This window comes from Antedon mediterranea, chromosome 3 (genome assembly GCF_964355755.1).
Source record: "Antedon mediterranea chromosome 3, ecAntMedi1.1, whole genome shotgun sequence".
In the NCBI taxonomy this organism is placed as follows: domain Eukaryota; kingdom Metazoa; phylum Echinodermata; class Crinoidea; order Comatulida; family Antedonidae; genus Antedon; species Antedon mediterranea.
The window spans coordinates 34,629,256-34,654,945 of record NC_092672.1 but is presented as its reverse complement, the minus strand read 5'-3'; the positions used below and the strand labels follow the sequence as shown (position 1 = coordinate 34,654,945).

The window sequence follows — 25,690 nt, the reverse complement described above, 5'->3', positions numbered from 1 at the left end:
GTACACAGAATGACTTCCCTCAGCTGCATATAAGTCGCCATTATATAAATACAAGTCTTGAACATTTCGATCTCACTTGTATTGATTGTTTTCCTTAAGCTCTGTCTACACTATCAAACTAGTTTGACAAAAAAAGTGAGATGTGCCAAAATATGGTAGTGAAATGACATCATGATGTCCATATAATGGGCGCATCACATTTTTTTTCACATAAAGTTTGATAGTGTAGTCATAGTCATAGTCATATATACTTTATTGTCCATTTAAAAAACAGAAATGTGATTTGAAAACTGGCAAAATACAAAAATATAAAATACAATTTACAAAAACACACACAAAAAGTTAAGAGGCTAAAAATTGTTAAAATTAGATAAAAATTATCGGTTACATTTTACCTTTGTACTCTGGAGTTATATAAGTGTATAGCATTAGGTACAAACGAGCACCTAAACCGTTTTGTTTTGGTATTAAGTGCACGTAGTCTTATGCCAGAATTCATGAGAGCAAATTGTTTGTGAAGAGGATGTGTTTCATCATCAATGATACTTTTTACTTTTTTTAACACATTTTCTTTATACAAGGATTCAACATCAGGTAAGTGCTCTCCTACTAGTCTAATTGCTCTATTTCCTATTCGATTAAGTTTAATTTTATCTTTTTGCATTGAATTACCATAAAAACAAACATTACAAAAAAGTATTACACTGAGAATTACAGAGTTATAAAACAATTTAAGTATAGTTTTGTCAATTTGTAGGTACTTAATTTTTCTTAAAATAAACATCCTTTGGTTGGCTTTGCATGTGGCTTTATTTACATTATTTATCCAATTTAGCTTATTGTCAATTATACAACCCAGATATTTGTACTCATTTACTACTTCAATCTCATTTTCATTTATAATCAGAGGTTCTAAGGGTTCTTTAATTTTCCTAAAATCAATTTGCATTTCTTTTGTTTTCTTTATGTTTAGTTTCAGGTTGTTATTGCAGCACCAGTGATAAAAATCACATCCTAGTTGTCTATAGCTTGTTTCATCATTGCCAGTAATGTATCCAGTGATGACTGTGTCATCTGCATATTTTACTATAGACAGAACGCTGTATCCAATATCCACATAGGCCTATTTATTCTCAGGTTTGGTTTAGTCAATCTTGTGAACTTTTTGATTTGCAGATTAAAATCTATTTTCTCGTTCAATAATAATTCAAAATTCTACTTTAAATTATGCCGATAAAACGCACATCACGTAACTTTTAAATCTGTAATTATATTTATCGTTTGTTTTGATGAAATGTGTAATTTTGAAATACATATTTATTGATTTGAACTTAACTTGAAATGAATCACAAGCCTGAGGTCATCGTGATTTTCAATAGGTGTGGTACGGTACTACGATAGATTTCCATTTACGACGAAAGCTCTGTCTACACTATCAAACTTTGTGACACAAAAATGTTATGTGCCCAAATATGTTAGTGATATGACGTTATCGTGTCCATATATGGTCACATCAGATTTTTGTCACATAAAGTTTGATAGTGTAGACAGAGATTTATAACATATGAATTAGTTTGTGCGCATGCGTTGACATTCGTACGCGCTTCGTAACTCGATTCATCGACAGTTTCTTCGATTACAGCAACGACACAATATGCATATTAAGCTCTGTCTATCTAGACTATCACACTTATGTGACAAAAATGTGATGTGCCCATATATGGACTCAATGATGTCATATCAATACCATATTTGGGCATATCACTACCATATTTGGGCGTATCACTACCATATTTGGGCACATACTGAATTATAGTTCGTGTGAAAATTCGAGTATTTCAAACAAACTGATTAATTTTCCCGGTCAACAACCACCTTCATTTACGTGCGTACTACACCAGCATGACGTCATTATATAAATCATTTTTACACCAGTGTCCAATATTTATCAATTTATATCTATTAAGGTGTTTTAAGAAGATCACCTTCCAATAACCGCATTACCGTTCTTAGCAAATTTACCCCATAAAAATCTCCTTTTTTTTAAATTACACTTTGCGTTGGTCATTGTTGCTTTGTGAGATATATTCGTCACATGGTAATTTACTAAAAATCATAATCACAACCTCTCGTCTGGTTTCTAAGGTAAACTCCCCCCCCCCCCCCCACAAACCATCACACTCTCTCTATCTTCATCTAATTTAATTTATAACTGTTTTTATCTTTTGTGGTTCATCACCACCACCTTTATTCATTTAATGTTTCATTACATAATTTCCAAATATTTACTACGCTTTTTTCATTATTATCTGTTTTTCCCCTCATTAATATCATAATTTTAACCTTTAGTATCATTCCATCAGTAAACATTAGCATTCATTTAGTATTTTTGTTTTCTGAATTACTAAACATTAATACAATTTAGTATTTACTTCTTAACATTCTTTTTTGTTGTTAAATCCTCTATATACAAAACCAATTGTATATTAATTAAAATCACAAACTTGTTTACACATGTAACTGTGCTTTTTTTTTAAAGTCTAATTTATAGCTTGTCATAAAGGTAGAATTGTAATTACTTTTTTGCGATCGTTGTTCAATCGCGAAAGTCGCGAAAATAAAGGGCGCGCGAGAATGTTGGACTTTACAGTGTAACCGACGTAATATTGGATTCGGTTTATTATATAATAATAATGAAAACAGGGGAATTGAACTGGATATAATGCATCCCCAGCTGAAATCTGATTTAGAATCACACTAACCGCTGAATAAAGGAGGATTTCACAACGGAAATAAATAAAATGATATTTGTTGAAAGACGCTACAGTACAACTAGATTGTCGCTAATTGTCATAAAACATTCAATAAGTTCTTGTTCTTGTCTCGTGTTTCTTCTTTTTTAAACAATATACATACTTTATAATAAGACTTACCAAGTATTAATATGTTGTTGGTGAATTGATGATAACGACAGATTTTAATATGAATTGATTTGAGTGGAAATTACGTCATTTCATATGCATGCGAAAGAGTTGGGGTTTTAAGCAATTGTTTGAAGAGAGAAGCAATACAATTGGCATAGATAGAATAATAGATACATATTTGTTGCTAACGTTTTCCGTCTTCCGAAATTACGCTTTCCACAATTTGTTTCCATTTTTTTCTGTTTATGGCAGGATGGTTTGTTTACAGTAAGTATTTGGATAGATATTTACAGTAAAGTATTTGGTCATAATGAGTGTATTGATTTGACACGTACAAAATAATACAACACAGTATTTATTTAATAATTAATATAATGTACTTCTATCAACTTGGGTTATAACATACGAAAGACAAATCCCATAAATAGGCCTATAATAGCAATTTACATATATAATAAATATCTTTATTTTTGTTATTTTATGGATCATTTTACATATAGTTATATTACATCTATTACTATATACATATTATATATATTACTACAATAATGTGAAAACGGACTTAGGATTTATATACACCTTTTCAAATAAATTAAATAATTCGGAGATTTAATCGTCGGGGTGGTGGGAAGAGGTCATGTCATCATTTTCTACTAGGCAAATTTGTTTGGCGCGAATCAAAAGCGCCAGCTTATGCACATGCATATTTATGTTTACATCTTCCAAAATCCTTCTCTACGCATGCGTATAGGCCTAAGCTGACGGTTTTGATTTGCGCGAATAAATTCGCCTAGTGGAAAATCGGCTTTAATGTGTCAAGCATCGTCTCATCAACGTTACGTCACGTCATAATGTCATTTTCGGTCATCTCGGACGTTACGTCACCAGCTTGATAGTGAATGGGAGAAGAGTCCAATATGGCCTAATAATATTGTCATTTTTATAATTACAGTAGGCCTATGCTTACAGTCTTGGGAACATTGGGTCTTCGAAAAAAGGTTTAAATAGGCCTACAACTTAATTACATTACTTTCTATTTTTACCCACATTTTACTAATGTGCATCCGTACAAATAAAGGCCAGTTTACACAGACGAGTGGAATATAAATATAGAATCTATATTATTTCTTATGACCATTTACACACAACGCTGAGCAGACGGGTGGTTTCGACTCAGGATAGATTCAGATTTTATGTGGGACAAGCTACGCGGTTTTTTCCGTTTAGCGTTACCGCTCGTCTGTGTAAATTAAGTCAGAAGTGTTAAATTATAGCAAACTACGTACGCTACATTTTAACAACTTTCAATCAATGAGAGAGAAAGTATATGATAAGCATACACAAGTGTAAGTGTGTGATTAACGCACACACAACTATCCATCTATTTATACGTAATAGGGAATAATATTAACTTAACACAGCAACGGACATTTTTTATAAAAAGGTTGTAAATACACGTGGAAAATGTACAATTATGTATTAATAGTATATATCTATAAGGAAAATATAGGTACAATATGTATTAATAGTAGTATTTGCATCTGTTTGTGTATTTTGATGACTCTTTCTGGAATGATCGTATTGGTTGTTTTAAAAATTACGAAGCCTTGAGTAGAGCACGAACTAAGTATATAATACTTATGATTTGTTTTTAATTACAAATTTTGGATGAGCTTCGTTTATAGATGGGATTTATTTTGAATTATTTTTACAAGCTGAAAGGGAAAACGCAAGCCCACTTTGGACGTTTGTCGACGGTATAATAATTAGCAGCGTTTATCATTGGCGACTTGGATATGATGTAGCTTTGAAAAAAATATACTATAGCATGTTTTATTTACACTTACGGATGTTATAAATCAAAGCCGCCATGTATACATTATGTCACTATATCAATTTTATACTACAGTATTCTTTTCTAGAAGTAACACATGTTCTTAATCCACGTGTCGTAGACTATGGAGAAACAATATTGTGCTTAAACTAAGAATAGATTCCAAAATGCATTAAACGCATATGCTACATTGTTATTCAGGCGACGAAGAAGCTAAGTTTAATAGTCATTCAATTTAATTAAGCTTAGAAAAGATATTGTTATTTAGCTTTCACGTTTTCAGTGTGTGATATTAGTGACGTAAATATGTTTACACATTTTCCAGCTTTTCAGAATTCGTACTTATGTAAGAATTTACTACTAAATGCTGTATGCTTGTTTATGCTCAAATGTTTGGGAAAGTATTTGGGAAATGCCATGAAAATGGTAACTCCTTTGGTAGAAAGTGTTATACTCTAACAGAAACCAATGTACTAATGTAATTTATTTTTAGGCCTAAAACATGATGCTATAGCAAAAACATGAAAGGATTTTCTTGACTTTGCTCGAGGATCGGCTGGACATTGATTCAGTGTGTCCAGTTTTAGTGGAGTGGATTTGTATAACGTTGGCTGTACGATGACCTATACATTTAGGTCTATGGCTATACTACAGTATAATATACAGAGATTAACTTTTGAAGATAACAGCTATACAATCACACATTTTCACCGGTAGTTGATTCGATTAAAGTCCCTTGATTCTTTTTCAATCGATTAAAATGTTTCTCATATCTCCTGTCCAATAACTTTTCTTTCTCTTTCAATAACAATACATTTTTATACTGTAAAATCACATTTAGGTATGTTAGTATGTACTAAATGTACTTTATACAGTTGTTTGTCATTGTGGAATTTGCTTTTCCGATCAATTGTTGTTGTAGTTTGATGTTGTTGATTTGTTACTGTTCATTTCGTCAACATCGTCTGCGTACCACGTTGCGATAGCTCATTGGTTCAATTGTTGTTGTAGTTTGATATTGTTGATTTGTTACTGTTCATTTCGTCAACATCGTCTGCGTACCACGTTGCGATAGCTCATTGGTTCAATTGTTGTTGTAGTTTGATATTGTTGATTTGTTACTGTTCATTTCGTCAACATCGTCTGCCTCCTACGTGGCGATAGCTCATTGGTTCAGTTGTTGTTGTAGTTTGATGTTGTTAATTTGTTACTGTTCATTTTCGTCAACATCGTCTGCGTACCACGTGGCGATAGCTCATTGGTTCAGTTGTTGTTGTAGTTTGATGTTGTTGATTTGTTACTGTTCATTTTCGTCAACATCGTCTGCGTCCTACGTGGCGATAGCTCATTGGTTCTTGTGTAAGTTCTACTAAGCTTTTTTCCTGGAAAACTGCAAAAACATTCCACAAACGCTTCCCTGTACTTAATATTAAATACATTATAAATAAATGGATTTGCCGCCGAGTTTATATAGAGTAGACACCGACAAAGATTTATCAAAATTCCGGCAGCATCTGGGTGCAAGTCTCCATGAATTGAGATCAAGTTAATTACCTGGAAAGGGCTTAGACATAAGATGTATACTGTGACAGTGAGTATAAGCATTCTCAATATCTTATGCTGAGCTCTGTGTTTCACCATAAAGGAACGCGATAAGGTTCTCTGCGTCCGTGACATCTTCTGCATCATTGAAATCATCAAGAAATACAGAATGAAAATGGTTACAGCGACGACGAAAAACAACGAGGCGTCAATAGTGTGCAAGATTTCTTCACCGGGATGCCTAGTTGAATAATACGTACAATATGTAATATCAACCAACTCTCCTTCATGCATCATATTTCGATAATGCTTAAAACCGGTAAAAGCCAGTTTACGCGAGTTCCAAACAAATGATACACCCCAGCAACAAAGCGTTGCACCAATCGCTATCGGTCTCACGTTGGTTGTCTTAAACCTCAATGGCCAACAGACAACAAAATATCTCTCCAGTGTTAACGCCAGAATTGTCAAAGAGCTGACGTGAAAACTAACATCCACAAGAAACGTATTTAGCTTGCAGTAAAACAAACTGATTGCACTGTCTTCGTTAAGGTCGCCGGCTGCGAACACTTTCCAGATTGTAACTGGTGCGTTCGTCAGGTACATTAGATCCGCTAAAGCTAGATTCGCCAGATATATGTTCATAGACGTTCGCATTGGTTTGATGCGTAAGAATACAATAATAATAGCAATGTTACCAGTTATTCCAACAGTCACTACTATTGGCATGAAAACTGTTATAATCAGTTTATCAACCTCGGTAAACGTCGGTGCTTCGGCGTATGACAGCGTCGTCGTGTTGGCCGTAATGTTCTCTATCTCTAACGCTGATTGCGTCGGGGCGTATTGCTCCATAACGTCAATTTTACGGTTATTCTGGAGGAGAAAAATGGAATATTATAAATTATAATTATTATAATAAAAGAATAAGAATAATTTTATTTGTTTATGTAGTTTATATCAGCTGCTGCTTTTGAAGATTTTTTCGAGAGCTTTTCCAACTTTCAATTAAGGACAATGACAACGAAAGTTGGAAAAGCTCTCATCAAAATCCGTATAAGCAGCAGCTGCTAACTATTTTAAAAATTGTAAAACATTCGGCGTTTTCCCAAAATGTATAATTTTTATTTTACCTTTATATTATCATTCACGTCCGATTAAATGACGCAGAAGCTAAAATGCTATTTTCATAAACGCACGCCTTTGGTGGAAATGTGTGAGGAAGAGATGAACAAAATGAAATAGAAGAAGGAAAAAAAACCAAACTAGTTAAGTATATTCCCAATAATATCTTGCTTAAAGATTTGCGCATGCGTCAAATACAATTACGAAATGCACCATCACGCGCAACGTATTACTGGCCGTCTTAATATGACGTCATATCCTGACGTGTTTTTGTTTATCCTTTTGGCTATATACGTATAGCATGGCGTGTGTTTAAGTACCAAGATATGTAAAAGCCTACATTTAATTACTAATGTTTTAACCCTATCGTATAATTTGTAACACTTGTGGTTTAGTCTTTTCAAACTGATTTACGATATCGATAAAGTAAAAGATACTGTTAATAAATTGCAAGCCCGTAAGTTGAACAGGTTTCATATCTCTAGATTAGCATCATTGACAATCATAGTTTTGCTAAAAGCGATACTTAGTATACATATTAATATACTGAATTAATCGTGTTTAAAATACTAAATAAATGAAGGTTTATAAATTTTTCAGTCTGCATATTAAAATTGTAAAATGTCTTGTGAAAGTATTTAATAGAAGTTTATGCTAGTAAAACCTATATATTTCTCTTTCATGTTTTCATCACAGAAAGTGTCCCATGAATATAGGAGTGTGTCACAAACGAGGTGTTCTACTGCATCTCCTGTAGTCTGGGTTCAAGGTAGAGTTTTGACTTAATATTAGTAAAAAGATAAATATTTTGGCACATATGGCGTTTCATATTTGAGTTTGTATTTCAGACATTGCAAACATCGAAAATCCTCGAAATAACTACAGACTTGGGGCAAGTCTACATCTCCAGTTGTAACTGATTTAAATAAAATATTAAAATAATCGAAACTTCGCTAAAATGTTGTAAAAACAAGCGTAGATGACGTCAATTAAAATCCGTGTTTTGCTGTTTCGACCTGGATAAACAATCAACCAATCAGAATGATTCACTACTTGTACGCAACTGATTAGACAAAACGTCTTCACTTTAAACCAATCAGCTATAAGTACTTTTAAAATCGTCTGAACGTGTCTTATTGATGAGCAGACGGATAATAACCTTTACTATACTATTTCCTTTTACGTAATTTGTCTAACATGTTGTTTATAAGAATTTACGACAAAATCTGGAAAGCGTCTACTGGCCTAGTTAATTAATAAGGCGTTCATATTTTGTAACTGTTTTGATAACATGTTGCAACAACACATAATCGCGTTAACGTCATCGTATTTTGACTAAGATTCTTCGATTGTTGTTTATATAAATATGGATCACAATGCGTTCATTAATGTGTTTGTTTCAAAGATTTGATATGAAGTTTATTTATAGTGACATATACAGCGTTACGTAACACTTGGACGCAACGCACGTGTTTGGACGATCGTCGGTCAAATTGCGGTGGGCTTTATACTTACGTATGCGTTGCATCCAATGGAACCAAGGCTTTATCATTATAAGAATTTAATAACTTACAGTAAACAATTTATTGTGATGTGATAAAGCCGTTTTTTATGATCTCTTTGTAAAGTACAGTAAACATTCTTTGGATTATTGTTTTCTGTTCGGACATTTGGTAAAGTTATGGAAGGCAATCATCGTCAAAAATACAGTTACAAACAAACATACACTTGTACTCGCGAAAATATACAGCGTACTCGCAGAAACGTACAACGTACTCGCAGAAACGTACAGCGTACTCGCAGAAACATACAGCGTACTCGCAGAAGAAGCCAACAAAAAGACATATATATATGAAACAGACATTGTCAGTCACGTGTCTGCGAGTACGTTGTATATTTCCGCGAATTGTATGTTTGTAATTGTATTTTTGCCGGTGATTGCCTTTCATATAAATTCTTCTAAAAAAATTCTTTCTTAATGTTTTGGTTCCGCGAGATCTGTGATGTCAATAACATTGATTACAACATTGGTTAGTACAAAATTCCTTTTAAACTTCCCTGAAGCACGTTCGATCAGATTTTTACGGTTATGTGTTTTTCTTTATGCTGATGAATATAGCAATGTCTGGTTTTTACGACAAACGATTAATAAAATATAAACGATCGTATTTGTGTGAAATAGCCGCCAACAAACTGTATAAACGTTTAAGCTATCTGAACTGAGCGGGCATCGATTTAAAAAAAAGTTCACATGCGCTCGCCTAAACGAACATTCATAACACTCTTGTACGGGTAAACATCCTGACTATCTTGTTTAAGCGTGGTTCCCACTAGCGACGCAACGTAACGCATACTACGAAACGTAACGCGAGCGTTTTAACCAATGACAAGCGAAGTTATAGACAGTTAGCAATCACAAGCAAATAAGCCATCGCTTGTGATTGGTCAATTCACTTGCGTTGCGTTACGTCCTTGTGTTGCGTCGCTAGTGGGAACCACGCTTAATAATTGTGTTTGCCCCCGCCTGCGTAAAATCAAACCTGCGAAGTTTGGAGCACTGCACTATTCTCGTCGTCGGTTCCCACTTGTGATTTACGCAATACAGCACCTTGCGTCCAATACGTCGTTCTAGTAGGAGTAGGAACCACGTTGTATTGGCTAAAATATGAAATACGTGTACATTCCTCGCGAGTATTGTATTGATATAGGCCCTATTCATTTTGATGATTGATTTTTTTAATTTTTCCATTTTCCGAAAATTATTGATTGAATCAATCGCGCAGGTTAAACAATATTTTGAGTTACAATGCACTGTACATCATCATTACTGTAAACATTAAATAGTAGAAAGCTTAAAATCAATGATGTTGTTAAACCCAGAGCACTTATTTCCAGCCATTACCATCACCATTACCATGACAGTTCATCCTTTTAATAATAATAACATTCCTTATCATTCCAAGCATTTAGTGCTTTGTATTTTATAGGCTAATGCCGTTTTATACGTTCGTTTATTTAGAAAATAGTTTTATAATTACGAAAGCAGTAAGTTAAGTTAAGTCGCAGTCAAATCATTCAATACTTTCAACTCAATGTTTGATACAAAAACAATTAGGTTAATCCAGAATTAAAAGTCTTCAATAAACAAAATTTAACGATTTTGTTGAAAATGAAAATGATGATGCCCATCAATTAAGGATGTTTTCCACTAAAGCTCTGTTTAAACTATCAAACTTTATTGGATAAAAAAGTGTGATGTGTTCATATATGGACACGATGACATCATATTATCACTACCATATTTGGGTATATCACACTTTTTTGTCAAACTATTTTGATAGTGAAGCGATATATTCTCGTGAACATTCCCTTATCATGAGTTCTCGTGATTGGTTATAAAATTGTTTGCGTCACAAAAGTAGTTGGAAATATGAATACGCATGCGCATTAGTCTACGCTATTAATAATTCGCGCAAATTAACTCGCCTCATGGAAAACCAGCCTTAGGCTTTTCATTGTTGATGTTTTGTTTCGCATGGTGCCGGATGTTATTTATCGGATCGACAGTAAACAGGGCGCCGCCACGTATTGTTTTGTTGTTCATTACGTGCTGGCGTTGTCTAATTAATCTCTATTTTTTAATAAAAGATCATAATTTTAAAGCGCACATTACAAGTTGCGCCACTTTGGGCAAAAGTTCATGGTCTTCCATCAAGTGCTCTTGCTTTTTAGTGTGGTTTAAGCAATCAATGCGATATTTAGGTTAATTATCAAAACGCGTCAGCTATTGTCATTTTAATTTAACATTTATTTAGTAATGATGCATTAATATTTTTTATTTACCGGTAAAACCTGCCTCTCATTAGTTGAACGCAACACAAGGACGTACGCGCTACGCACGAAATTGACCAATCAGGAACGACAGTTTAATCACGCACGAAATTGACCAATCGCGTGTGATTGGATAATTTCGAAATTTAGACGTATATATAGGGCCGTGCGTTTGTGTCCTCGTCCTGTGTGTAGTGTTGCATTTATAATAGGCCTATGTCTTTCTGTTAAATAATAAATATGATATTAAAACCATATTCATCTTAATTACCTAAATCTACAAAAATGTTTTCTTAGAATGCATATCCATCATTAGTGTTCTTACCATCTTCTATAATCTCTTTAAAGTACCATTAAACAGTTTTCCATTTATGTTAAAATGATTAATTGACAAGGCATTAGAAGTGTGTCAGATAGGGAATGGTCCATACTATCTCTCGCGCTAATATAATACACCTTTACATACATCGTGCGTGATATCACGTTCATTTTTACGTTGTTATACGTTCGCTTGCGTTTTTCTTAAACACTGCAGGCAATGCTAACAAAGACACGTGCATGTTTTGGTACATAAATAACGCATTAATCAAAGTGAGCATTGTCCAGTATAATGATATGATAGTTCCACGTGTTTCTTAATGGATTTTTTGTTTTGTGTAACACATGAGATGTTGTTTCGGGGCATTCGGACATATTGAGTTCGTTTCTGCTATAAATGACAAACACTCCCTCTCTCTAGGCCTATATCGCATCATAAAACGTTTTAGCAAGAATTGTAGTCGATTTTTTAAACTTTCTATTACATCATCTACAAAGATGACGTCATCCTTTTTAAACGAGCTCCATATTAGGACTCTGCAATATATGACAAATACTCCCTCTCTATCTCATCGTACCATACAACTTTTAACAAGAATTGTAGTCGTTTTTTAAACATTCTATGACATCATCTGCAATTAATGATATCATCCTTTTTAAACGAACTCTATATTACGTCATCTTTCTAAACATTCAATTCGTTTTTGTATTAAAAACAGAAATGTAATATATCACCAATATATTACCAAATAGGCCTATAATTAAGTATACCTTATATTAATCTTACATAACATATAATTTTGTATAGATCTATACTGTATCATGACTTCTATTATGACTCTAAAAATTGCACCATTCTTATCATATAGGCCTAAGAATAGAATGAGGTCTAATTTTATACGTATAAGAATAGAACTTTTTGTGAGAAAGGTAGAAACGACATTTTAATAATGATGACATCATCATTTGCTGATGATGTCATACAAAATAAAAAACATTGACGATTTTATTGGTGGTATGAGCAGTAACAATACAATTTGCATCTGGCAGTTAAGTTCAAAGCGGTGTTTTTTACAACTTGTATAAATAATCAAATGAAATTGTGTTAACTTCTATATCATTCCAAAACTAGGGCAGATGATTTTCGCGCGCAATTACAATAATAATTCACGCGCGATAACTATTCATCGTGGGTTCATCACATGGGTCACATCCTACTACGTTGATTGGCCACTGTTAAATAAAACTAGGGCAGATGATTTTCGCGCAATTACAGTAATAATTCACGCGCGATAACTATTCATCGTGGGTTCATCACATGGGTCACATCCTACACTACGTTGATTGGTCACTGTTAAATAAAACTAGGGCAGATGATTTTCGCACACTTACAGTAACATTAATTTACGCGCGATAAACGTGGATTCATCACATGGGTCGAACCCTCTATGTTGATTGGCCACTGCTAAACAATAAGTGAATGTCTACGTTTTTTTTATTCAATATTGAAAAAGTAACATAGCATGCCTTGATAAATTCCTGAAAACATCGTAACGAAATTAAATCATTATAACATAACTCATCTTGGCTCTGTTGATATTTATTTATTGATACTAAACACGAGAGAATTACATGCACATGGTCAACTATTAAGATAATGACATACCGTAAGCTATGTTCGTTTCAAATACATTTTTTTATAGATATCATCATAAATAGCGCATTTTAAAGTCGTATTACTGGGTGAGAGACAGTCCTCTGGGAAAGAAAAACTCTTATCTTTAAGAATTAGTTAATAAGCTTTAAAAAACTTATTTTTAAATTAGTAAAATTTCTATTTTTTGTTTAAATAAATACGCTGTTCTATTCTAACTATTGCTGCTGGTAAGAATTTTATAAAAGGTGCATGTGTGGAGTATAATAATGTACTATAAAACATGCCTCAAGTCTATTTATTGGCTTAGTCCACCAGTCGGCATTTCGATTTTTGCCTGAAAATACGAGCTCATGTATTATACTAGACTTGCTCAAGTCTGTATTTAATATCTTTTTTATGTTATTCCACACATCGTCGTTTTGATTTTTGTCTGAAAATATCCAAACTCAAGTAATACACGTATGAAACGCCATATGTGCAAAAATATTTATCTTTTTACTAATATTTAGACAAAACTCCATCTGGAGCCTAGACTAGTATTATACGTATGAAACGCCATATGTGCCAACATATTTATTCTTTTTACTAATTTCGGACTAGAACGTAGACTAAATATACTGAAAGTACTGTTGGCTGTTTGGAATATAATCACTGTGAATTAAGTTTTTTTACACAAAGACGTATATTACCGTGTATAGTTAGGGATGAACTTTAAGTCAGTGTTCTTTTTTCGAAAATTACTGTAAATAGACAGACTTATAATAATCATTTGTATAACATCAACATGCATCACTGACCTATAAATGTGCGCATGCAATGTGGCCCCGGTGTATAACACCGTGTACAATAAAGTGTTAAAATGAACAAGTGTTTTAAAGTAAACTGCTTCGGGGGAAAAGTAAGTATTACTCTTACAGTCATGCCAATTTTATTTCCAATCGGAAAGGAAGTCAAAATCAAAGCTTTAGTTTTAGTTTTCATCGATTTCATTATGCTTTTCACTTGTTTTCACAGAGCTATGACTAAATTTTAAAACATTAAACATTGTTATTACCATATACTTTACCTTAAGCTCTGTCTACACTATCAAACTAGTTTGACCAAAAAAAAGTGTGATGTGCCCAAATACGATAGATATGACATCATCATGTCCATATATGGGCACATAATATTGTTTTGTCACATAAAGATTAATTAAAGTGTAGACAGAGCTTTACCTACTTTATCGATTGTGTATCATTTATTCAGTTAATGTGATTTTAAGGCCAAATGGGAGGCCTATACCGAATTATACATCTTTCTTTCTCTATCAAAGGTTTCTAACTGTTGTCAAATGATTTGGATATCTCATCAGAATTTATAAATAAAGAAAGAAACACATTTCACATACAAGCACGTTATCATGTGTTGATCTCGTTTTATAATGATGTGAAGGACGCGTCATTTTACAATATGACGGGTAACTTTGTTGAAGAATGTTATTTAAACGCGTTCGTATAGCGTTTCTAAAATAATATTTTGTTTGAAGAGAAGGCGTCAGTTCACGTTTGTAATGATGATATTCGTCCGGATGTGTTCTATGTTCGTTTTATAACAAGAAAATATACTTTTAATATAGTTTTAAATCACTTAGTTTAGTACATGTACACTCGAAGATGTAACGCGTTTGTAACGATTTATCAAACTAGAAACGCAAAGTCTATTTATAAACGCATCTAAATAATTATCTTTTTATATTATCGTCTATATTACGCATACATCATTAATGTTTAGATTATTATCTAGACATACATAAATGCATTAATGTATTGAAATAAACACATCCATCTACAAAAAAAGTCATAATCAGAAATAAATACCCATGACGTCACCGATCATTGGTTTTCTTCTACGATATTGTAATCGTAGCCTTAAAGTCCATAAAAGACGTTATGTTTCAATTTGCTAATTTAACGTGATTTAATCGAAATTTGTTTTATTTATTGAGCTTTCAACTCACAGATTTCAATCAGCCAAATTATGTCTAGGAATTTCGGCATTTTTATATTAATGGTGAATGTCGTTGAAAATTAGAATTTCTAAATGCCACATGGAATATTGCAATTACCGTTATTGTTCTTTAATAATACCACCATTTTGTAGGACTATGTGTTTTCCGCGATGTTAGTCTAAAAATCAATGCAAATTACTTAAAAGCTTTTGGAGGCTGATGCGATTTTCAGTTCCAATTATTTCGTATCAGGAGGCCTAGCAATCACAATTTTATCATTCTATTTTAGTCATATTTCTACGATTAGGGGTTTAAATTAATATTTAGACCTACTTTACTAATACCAATATGATTAACCTAGGGTGTAAATACTAAAGCTCTGGTTACACTATCAAATTAATTTGACAAAAAAATATGGTAGGGATATTCCCAAATACGGTAGTTATATGACATCATCATGTCCTTATATGGGCACATCACATAAAATTTGATAGTGATATTTTGTGAAGCGGCACCGGAGCCGAAACTGAAATCGGAAGAGTGTTGGCCTCCATTTCCATAATACAAAATGCATATATGATAATGATTTTTTTTAATTATTTGTTATTGCTTTAGCTAATTTATTCCAAGTTAGCCTGCAGACTCTCTCAATAATATTCGGGCACCTGTAGCTGCTCACCACGGTATTGCTTGTTTATCAATATTTTCCTTGATTTAATAGGCGACCAAGCGTGCCGGTAGCGTCGTCGACGCGCGCGTTTATTATACTGTCGTTCCATAATTATCAACATTTGAACGCTCGAAATAATAAGTGTAGTTAGGCCTACCATGGGCCTCCTACTGAAGAGGATACGTTAACAACCATTTAATGTGTTTTGACTTGGTAAATTTACTTCCCTAAATAATGTAGAGACGTACACTATCGAATACATGTTTTGTACATCAGCCCCAAACGGCGCCCCGTAATTATCGTACCATTGGGCCTACTTCATTTTCTCTGTCGACTTTATGCAGTTTTTTAAAAATGCAACACAACCCATATAAATTATATTTTATACGCCGGTGGTGGTATATTTAAACAATTTGACCTAAATAAATAATCTCATTAAAAAATGGTTATAAATTGTATTGAATTGTTAAATATTTCAACCAGGAAATTCAACTCAAAGTTCCTGTATCTAGCGATCCTTCATCAATTTGCAACCGTTCTTCAATGAAGATGAGAGAAATGAGAGAAACCCCTTCATTTTGTCGTTCTACAGCTTTTCTACACTATCAAACAAGTTTGACAAAAAGTGATGTGCCCAAATATGGTAGTGATATTCCCAAATATGATAGTGATATGATGTACATCATCATGTTCATGGGAACATCACATTTTTGTCACATTAAGTTGTGACTGAGAAAACATAATGCAATATCGTATTGAACAATAATGTTGTCAAATAATTCGTTTCGTGGAATATCTGAGATTTACAATTATTTCTATCAAAGTGCTTGTATTGTTTTCGCCTATCTCAGAGTTAAGCATATTTTATATAATAGAAAAAGGTAACCACATTGTGTAACTCTTTCCCGTGAGACTTAGAACCAACAAATCATAATATATTAAAGATAATATTTATAATAATTAGAAAGACTAAAGAATAAATGAATAGAATGGTCAGTCAAATTTTACCTAAATTATCGTTTAAAAACAGAATATATAATGAAAAAGTAATGCATACAAAAGGGCATATAATAAATAAGAGCCGAAAACCTTTAGGAAAAGAAGAGCCTCCTCTTGAGTGTCCCGTAATGATCGGGAAAATTGTCTTGAAATACTAAGACTATATGTATGTATAAGAAGCTAGCCCTAATATTGAAATATATATCTTAGATAGAGCCTAATATAATTTCGTAAATTCATTAAAATGTTTATGCAATTATTAAAGCTTTGGAAGGAACTGCCGGTATGGATGACGTACAACAAACACACCCATAACTTTCCATACATATAGATTATGCGGCATATAATCTAGACAAATACATTTGAACTTACCTTTAAGTACGGTATATATATATATCAAGGGAACAACTAAAATATGTTTTTACTGGCGTGGAACGCATACACAGAATGTGCAGTATAACAGCATAATCCTCAATATAAGGCGAAAACTGCGTACAACCACGACAATCTATTTCAACCAATCATATAAAAGTTGATCAGCTGAACATTGAATAAGCGAGTTGCGCGCGCAGACGTCATGCATCATTAAGTTCCGTACTCGGTGATCTTGAGGACGAATGGTTTATTTTATCACTCATCGTGGTATTCATAAAAGGTGTTAACTTATCTTTTTGGTGTTATATTCTTAATTCTTAAGTTCATAAGTTAATGAGCGTATCTGCTTAGCACCGTTACAGTATCGAGTGTTAAAATACCAAATATGACATTTACAAAAATGTGATAAACATAAAATAAACTTCAAAAATGCGTAAATTTATTACGTAAGAGAATCATGTTTATGTCGGGGAAGGTCAATTCCAAGATAGACCTACATTTATTTTTTTTACGCTGCTGCTCTAGCCCGCTACGTCACACGAGATGACTCATTCATTAGATGAAATCAAGCAGCTTTATAGTACTACACTTTGACATTTTTGTTAAAATGGAAACTCCACTATAATTTATTGGTACCACCTGTTGAATCCAAAAACGGCTGAGAAAAGAGTCTAACGACAAATCCCAAAGCATTCTGGTATTTATGAGTCCCATGATATAATTCGCTGTCAGATAATCATTGAATTATTATCAAAACAGTCCATTGAAGTTTTTGTTTGTAATAGGATACTTGAAGTATCTAGGCGTGATGAAGTGACCCCCAGACTTGACCTTAGCAATAACAATAAGCGAGCAGCGTTTTTTGTAAGAAATATTCTTGTTTAATTTATCAATAATTGGTGTTTCAGTGTCGTTAGCGATGATGTTTCCCATTTCAATCTATCTGACGTGTCAGAAACGGCAGGCGAATTTAAGTTTACGCGCTAAATCTTAGTTCCAACTTGGACGCAACGCAGTTACGTAAACGCACCACCAGTAATGTGTCAAATCACGAAGATATGGATGATTCATAACTATCGCTTGTGATCCAATCCATCGCGTTGCGTCCAAGTGAAGAAACCAAACCAATTTAAAACTGCAACAATACGTTACTTGTAATGTAATGCCACTAGAGACGCAACACAAGGACGTAACGCAACGCAAGTGGTTTTAACAATCACAAGCGATGGATTATTCGAACTGTCGCTTGTCATTGGTCAACACGCTTGCGTTGCGTTTACGTCCTTGCGTTGTGTCCTAGTGGGAACTACGCTTTAGTGTACGTCCATCGTATAAGCATGGAGGTATAAAATTTTTTATACCTCCATGGTATAAGATTGTACTGTACTGTCGGACAGATAAACCATGACGCCTCCCTCCCGCCGCGCGCCGCGCGCGCTGTAAACAAATTAGACGCGATGCTGTGACAATGAACCATACGCGTGAAATTGCTCTAAAATGTAGACCAGGTGTAGGCCTACTTATCTCTCTGTTTTGCTGTCCTTTTTGCCAATTAAACTGATTGTTTTCGCACTGAGAGAGCTCGAACAAATTATTTACGATGATTATAAACACGTACAATTACGATCCGATTTAAATCTATATAACAGTTTCTACGCTGTTAATAATTGACTTCATAAATTAAAAGCAGTTTAACCACCTTATTTGGCATGGCAACCGAGAAAATATAAAATATCATCTTCTGTATGTCCAAGATGAATTGTAGTTAGATTTTAGCATTTTGTTCAATTAAACTCGACGAAAGGAAATCAAGAATGTATGTATTATATCTACTGTAACATTTTAGAATATTCTCTCGATGATCATGATATTGATGATTACAATGACGGTGATGATGATGGTGATGAAGATGATGATGGTGATGAAGATGATGATGGTGATGAAGATGATGATGATGATGGTTTATGATGAGGATGATGATGGTGATGATGATAATGATGGTGATGAAGATGATGATGGTGATGAAGATGATGATGGTGATGAAGATGATGATGATGATGGTTTATGATGAGGATGATGATGGTGATGATGATACAGATGGTGATGAAGATGATGATAATTTTGATGATGATGATAATGATGATGACGAAGATGATAGGGATGATGATAATGATGATGATGATGGTGGTGGTGAAGATGATAATGATGAAGATGATGATAATGATGGTGATCATGATGACAATGATGATAATGATAAAGGTATTGATGATAATGATGATAGTGGTGGTGGTGATGATAATAATGAAGATGATGATGATAATAATAATTTCGATGGTGATGATAATGATAATGATGGTGATGAAGATGGTGATAATTTCGATGATGATCGTTATGTTGCTGCCAATATCAAGATGCTAAGAGTGTTAATGATGACGAAACAGTTACAGACAGTTATATTAGTTATAATTGATGATTAATGGAATATGATTAATGGCGTATGATGTTAGTTTTATCAAAACACAACATATTTTTTTTATAAATTCATAGTGTATCTCGTATCTGACAATTAACATTATTTCCCATCGGAGCTGTCAAACATGTTGTCTAACACCAGTGATGTAACTTATCTCCATTGGGAAGACAACATTAACGTGTATAAATTCGCAATGTTCTAACAAATCCCGAATAGCTATGATATTCAAAAGGTCGTGAACCAATGCAATAGATATTCGGAAATAGATTTTATTCAACGAAAGACATTCTATTATGGATGATAAACCTGTTTAAGTTATGGATAAACGCGTTTAAGTTATGGATAAACGCGTTTAAGCTGTCGAATAATAATTATTACACACACGTCAATCGTGAAAGATTTTCAGCGGCCTTGGGGTACAAATAATGTGATATCAATGACATAACTATGTTATTGATACAGATACGATGTCTCTTAATGTAATAATTATCCTCTTAAATTGTACAGGTATGCACGTGGTGGATATCCATAGGGCAAGTTACTAATATGAAACGCTAAAAACGTCTTTATTTATTAAAATCATTCACAGTTTTCTATACATTAATAATACATAAACAAAACAAGATCCTGATAGACAAATACATATGTGAAAAGCTTGATAAATTATTTATAGTATAATTATCTATATAGTATACAAATAATGAATGTTTATGAGTGCAATGGTACAAATAATGGCACGAGGTGAATGATGAAAGGTTATATCAACGAGGCAAAGCCATTATTTGTACCATTACACGAATACAAAACATTCATTATTTGTTTTATATAACATCTAGACGTTTTTTTTTCGTACACAAAAATGTTTCAAAAAGTACTATTTAACGATCGTTGAATAGTGCGTACTATTGCACGCCATGTGACCCACATTCGTCCAATCAAATGACAGGAATTTATATAGGTGTTATATAATATAGTTTATTCAATTTCTGTATAATTATATCGAATGTTATACTTTTTTCTAATATGCTAATGAGTTTTAATTGAATTTTTATTTCCAAAATAATATAACTATCAATTTATCCGCAAGAGAGCGTAGGCCTACATATTATCCTTGGCTCCGTCCGTCAATTTAAAACCAAAACATTAAAGAGTATATGATATAATTATTTTACCAGATGTTGGCGAAAATGGATCAAAATAAACTTATTCAAAAGCCTTCGTCTTCTCTAAAATTCACATTTTGATCTGAGAATTGACCTCGCGTATGCCTCTCAAAGGAGCGTGTCTGAGCTGATGTAACGTCCCCGGGAAATAAAGCGCTTGTTCTTAAATGTTTAGGCCTGGTTCTTCCAAGGAAATCTGAGTTGTTAGGCCTCGTTATTTTAACAGTAATTTGTTATTCAAAGGTATTTAAAGTCCTTGGCTCCGTCCGTCAATTTAAAACCAAAACATTAAAGAGTATATGATATAATTATTTTACCAGATGTTGGCGAAAATGGATCAAAATAAACTTATTCAAAAGCCTTCGTCTTCTCTAAAATTCACATTTTGATCTGAGAATTGACCTCGCGTATGCCTCTCAAAGGAGCGTGTCTGAGCTGATGTAACGTCCCCGGGAAATAAAGCGCTTGTTCTTAAATGTTTAGGCCTGGTTCTTCCAAGGAAATCTGAGTTGTTAGGCCTCGTTATTTTAACAGTAATTTGTTATTCAAAGGTATTTAAAGGAGGAATTCAGGTCATATTTAAAATTCATTATCGAATTATTGTATTTGTGACAGAAAATATAATTTTAATATCACCAGCACTACGTTCGTTTACAAGCGTGAGCGTTATGCTCGTAAGATGGCTAACTTAAAGCGTAGTTCCCACTAGAGGACGCAACACAAGGACGTAAACGCAACTCAAGCGTGTTGACCAAAGACAAGCGACAGTTCGAATAATCCATCGCTTGTGATTGGTCAACTCAATAAAGCTTGGTTCCCACTAGAACGTAACGCAAGGACGTAAACGCAACGCAAGCGTTTTAACCAATGACAAGCGAAGTTATAGACAGTTAGCAATCACAAGCGAATAAGTCATCGCTTGTGATTGGTCAATTCACTTGCGTTGAGTTACGTCCTTGTGTTGCGTCGCTAGTGGGAACCACGCTTTACGTTGCGTCTACGTCCTTGCGTTGCATCATCAATTTGGACGCATTGCGTCACACAGCACACAAGAGCAATGCAAGCGTAAGAACAAATGCAAATCTGTGCACAAACTTGTAAAGCTCTGTCTATACTATCAAACTAGTTCGAAAATAAAAGTTTGATGTGCCCAAATATGGTATTGATATGACATCATCATGTCCATATATGAGCACATAACAATTGTCGTCACATAAAGTTTGATAGTGTAGTCAGAGCTTTAGATATGGCTAACTTACAGGTAAATGTTGGTGGACACACAAGCACATGAGGGTAACATTCTGTATACACAATCAAACTAGTTTGACAAAAAAGTGTGATGTGCTTAAATATGGTAGTGATGTGACGTCATCGTGTCCATATATGGGCACAATAATAGTTTACAAAACGAAACGTTTTATTGATAGTGTAGACAGAGATTTTGAACAAACGCAAATCTGTGCACACATTTCTATAAGGAACTTTAAAATTATGTTGCATAAAAGTAACTAACAACAGCAAACCCGCCTCGCAAACTAACTCCGAACACCCATCCGACATAAAAACAATTAGAAATTACAAACAAATATATATATCGTAATTAACACAGCGAGTTTTAAAGAGTTTTATCGTTCATTACACCCCGATAATGCGTTTTAACTTACCTGACTAATGATAATAGAACACGCAGTTACAAGAGGCACCCATTAGAAATATGCAATTACACAAAAATCTGTTTGATCCGCCGCCAATACCTACACCTATGTTTGATTTTTAATGTTCACAATCAGTTGCCGCTCACGATTATTTTGCATTTTACCATGTTATCATCGGTATCAAATGCACGGACATCCAGATTACATTATGCCGAATTATATACAGTATTTTTGTTGATTTACATCACGATTTTCCGCTAGGTATATACATCAGGGAAGAGTGTACTCTCATTTGTTTATGCGGTATTGCATTTTAAAGCCTGGTTTCCACTAGTGACGCAACGTAGCGCAACCTACAGCGTCACGCAGGCGGGGGAAAACATTGGAAGGGATTTTTTTTACGTTGCGTAGATTGCGTTACGTAGCTTTAGCAACGTAAGAAAATGGCCTTTTAATAGTTGTGTTAAAACTGTCTCGACGCGTCATAACAAAATGGGGCATAGTAATGAATTTTATGCGATTAATCCTCCATTGATCCATATAATATAATCATATTTCCGTTCATCCTATAAATTAAATTATTTTTATATAGAATAATCATTGAGACTTATTCCTCCATGGAATAATAAAAAATCTGTGATACACATCATCATTACAATAATTGGATCATAGAGTCGACTTGGTTGTTGGTTAAGCTTGATTCCCACTAGCGACGCAACGTAACTCAACCGACACAACGTAACAAAATGGCTTTCCAATAATTGCGCAAGGACGTAAACGCAACGCAAGCGTTTTAACCAATGACAAGCGAAGTTATAGACAGTTAGCAATCACAAGCGAATAAGCCATCGCTTGTGATTGGTCAATTCACTTGCGTTGCGTTACGTCCTTGTGTTGCGTCGCTAGTGGGAACCAAGCATTAGTGAGAACCACGCTTTACTTTACTATACTGAACTTGACTTGACATCAAATGACTTTACATTTTCCAGACAGGTGGATTAGGAGAAGCAGGTGGGTCATCATGCAAATGATGTAATAGTCTGCTTTAAATTGAAAAAACCGCCTGGATTACCAGTTGTCATTTATCAATCTGTTTTACTTCATAAATAGATTAAGATACACGTTAGAGACAACTATAGAAAATACTGTTGCTCAGTATTTAAAATCCATCACATGACGTTGTTCACACGTAGGCCCTACTGTACTAATTTCCCATCATGGCACATTGTGAAGCAACGTGAGGCATGATATACACAAATTCGGTTTATACACCGATATATGTATCTCATGAGCACATTTAGGTAATGTATTTTCTATACATTCATCAATTTAATCAACTTTTTTCTGCTGCAATTATTCAAGTCCCATCACATCGAATTTATTAGGCAAAAACCACGCTCTAACACAACTTCCACCGACCGAAAAACATCTTAGAAATTCAGCTCATTTTCCATTACAAACAAACATGAGACATATTGCATTCTGGCAACAAAGGAGTCACTTTTGCGTGTCAAAGGTCAAGTGCAAGCAACATAATTACATTTTCTACATAACATACAATATTCAAGACATTAGATGAATAATAGTTGAACATTTCGCCGCATTTAAGGATATTGATAATAAGATGCGGTTCGCTTGGAAGGATTAACTTTGGGAAGTTGCAATAATGGAGTGTTCTTCATTTTCTCTTAAAGAAATGCTGTTGTTTTAAGTTGATTTTTAGTCGTGTGCAACGCGACTCTACAGCTCACTATGTCGGTCGGTTGGTCGATTGTTCGGTGGGTCAGTAGGCTGGTTTCCTGTCGACGTAAGAACATCACTTTTGTTGCGACTACGTCGATTTGTCGTAAGAAATGCGGATTTTACAGGAAACCGATTACGATCGAAAATTTATAAAATCGACGCAACGTAAGAAAAATGGTAACGACAAACGATTTTACAGGAAACCGATGACCTAACCATTGTTGCGTTACGACGTTTTCTTCCGATTTTACAGGAAACCGGGATTTTTTATCTTACGCTTGAATGAACGCCCTTGCGTCATGTTTCTTACGTCTCTTACGAAAGTTGACTTGAAGTCAACTTTCGCAAGAGACGTAAGCGCAATCGTAACAAGTAACCAATGAGCGACAAGAGTTATGACGTAATGTGTATGTCCTTATAGTGAAATAAAGCCGGACAATAACATTTGTATGTATTTACTACTATAATTTTAGCCTAATCATGTTCTAATCAGGGAGTTTTAGGGTTGAGGGATGGGAAAGCGGATAGATGCAAAGAGGAACAATTTTTAAATATATTCTTTATGCACTCAGTAACGAAATATTTTTTTCATGTTTTATAGGCCTATAAATAATATACCTCTAAATACAGTAAAATATTTGCGATTTAATACTTTGTTAAAACTGTCACTGTCATAATCGATTGAAATATAGTCACGATACACCACTACGACGTTTATATTTTTGGTAATTATTAATTAATACAAACGTTGTTGAGAAGGAACTGTCAGTATAGGGCTGGTTTCCTGTCGACATCATACGTTTCTTACGTCTCTTACGAAAGTTGACACATTAACACATTATTATATACAAATAACCTATACTGACAGTTCCTTCTCAACAACGTTTGTATTAATTAATAATTACCAAAAATATAAACGTCGTAGTGGTGTATCGTGACTATATTTCAATCGATTATGACAGTGACAGTTTTAACAAAGTATTAAATCGCAAATATTTTACTGTATTTAGAGGTATATTATTTATAGGCCTATAAAACATGAAAAAAATATTTCGTTACTGAGTGCATAAAGAATATATTTAAAAATTGTTCCTCTTTGCATCTATCCGCTTTCCCATCCCTCAACCCTAAAACTCCCTGATTAGAACATGATTAGGCTAAAATTATAGTAGTAAATACATACAAATGTTATTGTCCGGCTTTATTTCACTATAAGGACATACACATTACGTCATAACTCTTGTCGCTCATTGGTTACTTGTTACGATTGCGCTTACGTCTCTTGCGAAAGTTGACTTCAAGTCAACTTTCGTAAGAGACGTAAGAAACATGACGCAAGGGCGTTCATTCAAGCGTAAGATAAAAAATCCCGGTTTCCTGTAAAATCGGAA

At 33.9% G+C, this 25,690-nt stretch overlaps 1 protein-coding gene across 1 annotated transcript; it reads right to left on the bottom strand.

Moving 5' to 3' along the window:
- Positions 1–3,305: 3,305 nt before the first annotated feature.
- LOC140043907 (growth hormone secretagogue receptor type 1-like) lies at positions 3,306–17,307 on the bottom strand. Its single transcript, XM_072088392.1, has 2 exons — positions 17,263–17,307; positions 3,306–7,176 (listed from the first exon to the last, which is right to left on the bottom strand). The coding sequence occupies exon 2, from the start codon at positions 7,153–7,155 to the stop codon at positions 6,022–6,024; it is 1,134 nt and encodes a 377-aa protein (XP_071944493.1). The 5' UTR covers positions 7,156–7,176; positions 17,263–17,307; the 3' UTR covers positions 3,306–6,021.
- Positions 17,308–25,690: the final 8,383 nt, after the last annotated feature.

Bases quoted from the DNA above. Each gene is read 5' to 3' on its own strand.
- LOC140043907 (XM_072088392.1), bottom strand. From the start codon at position 7,155: ATGGAGCAATACGCCCCGACGCAATCAGCGTTAGAGATAGAGAACATT.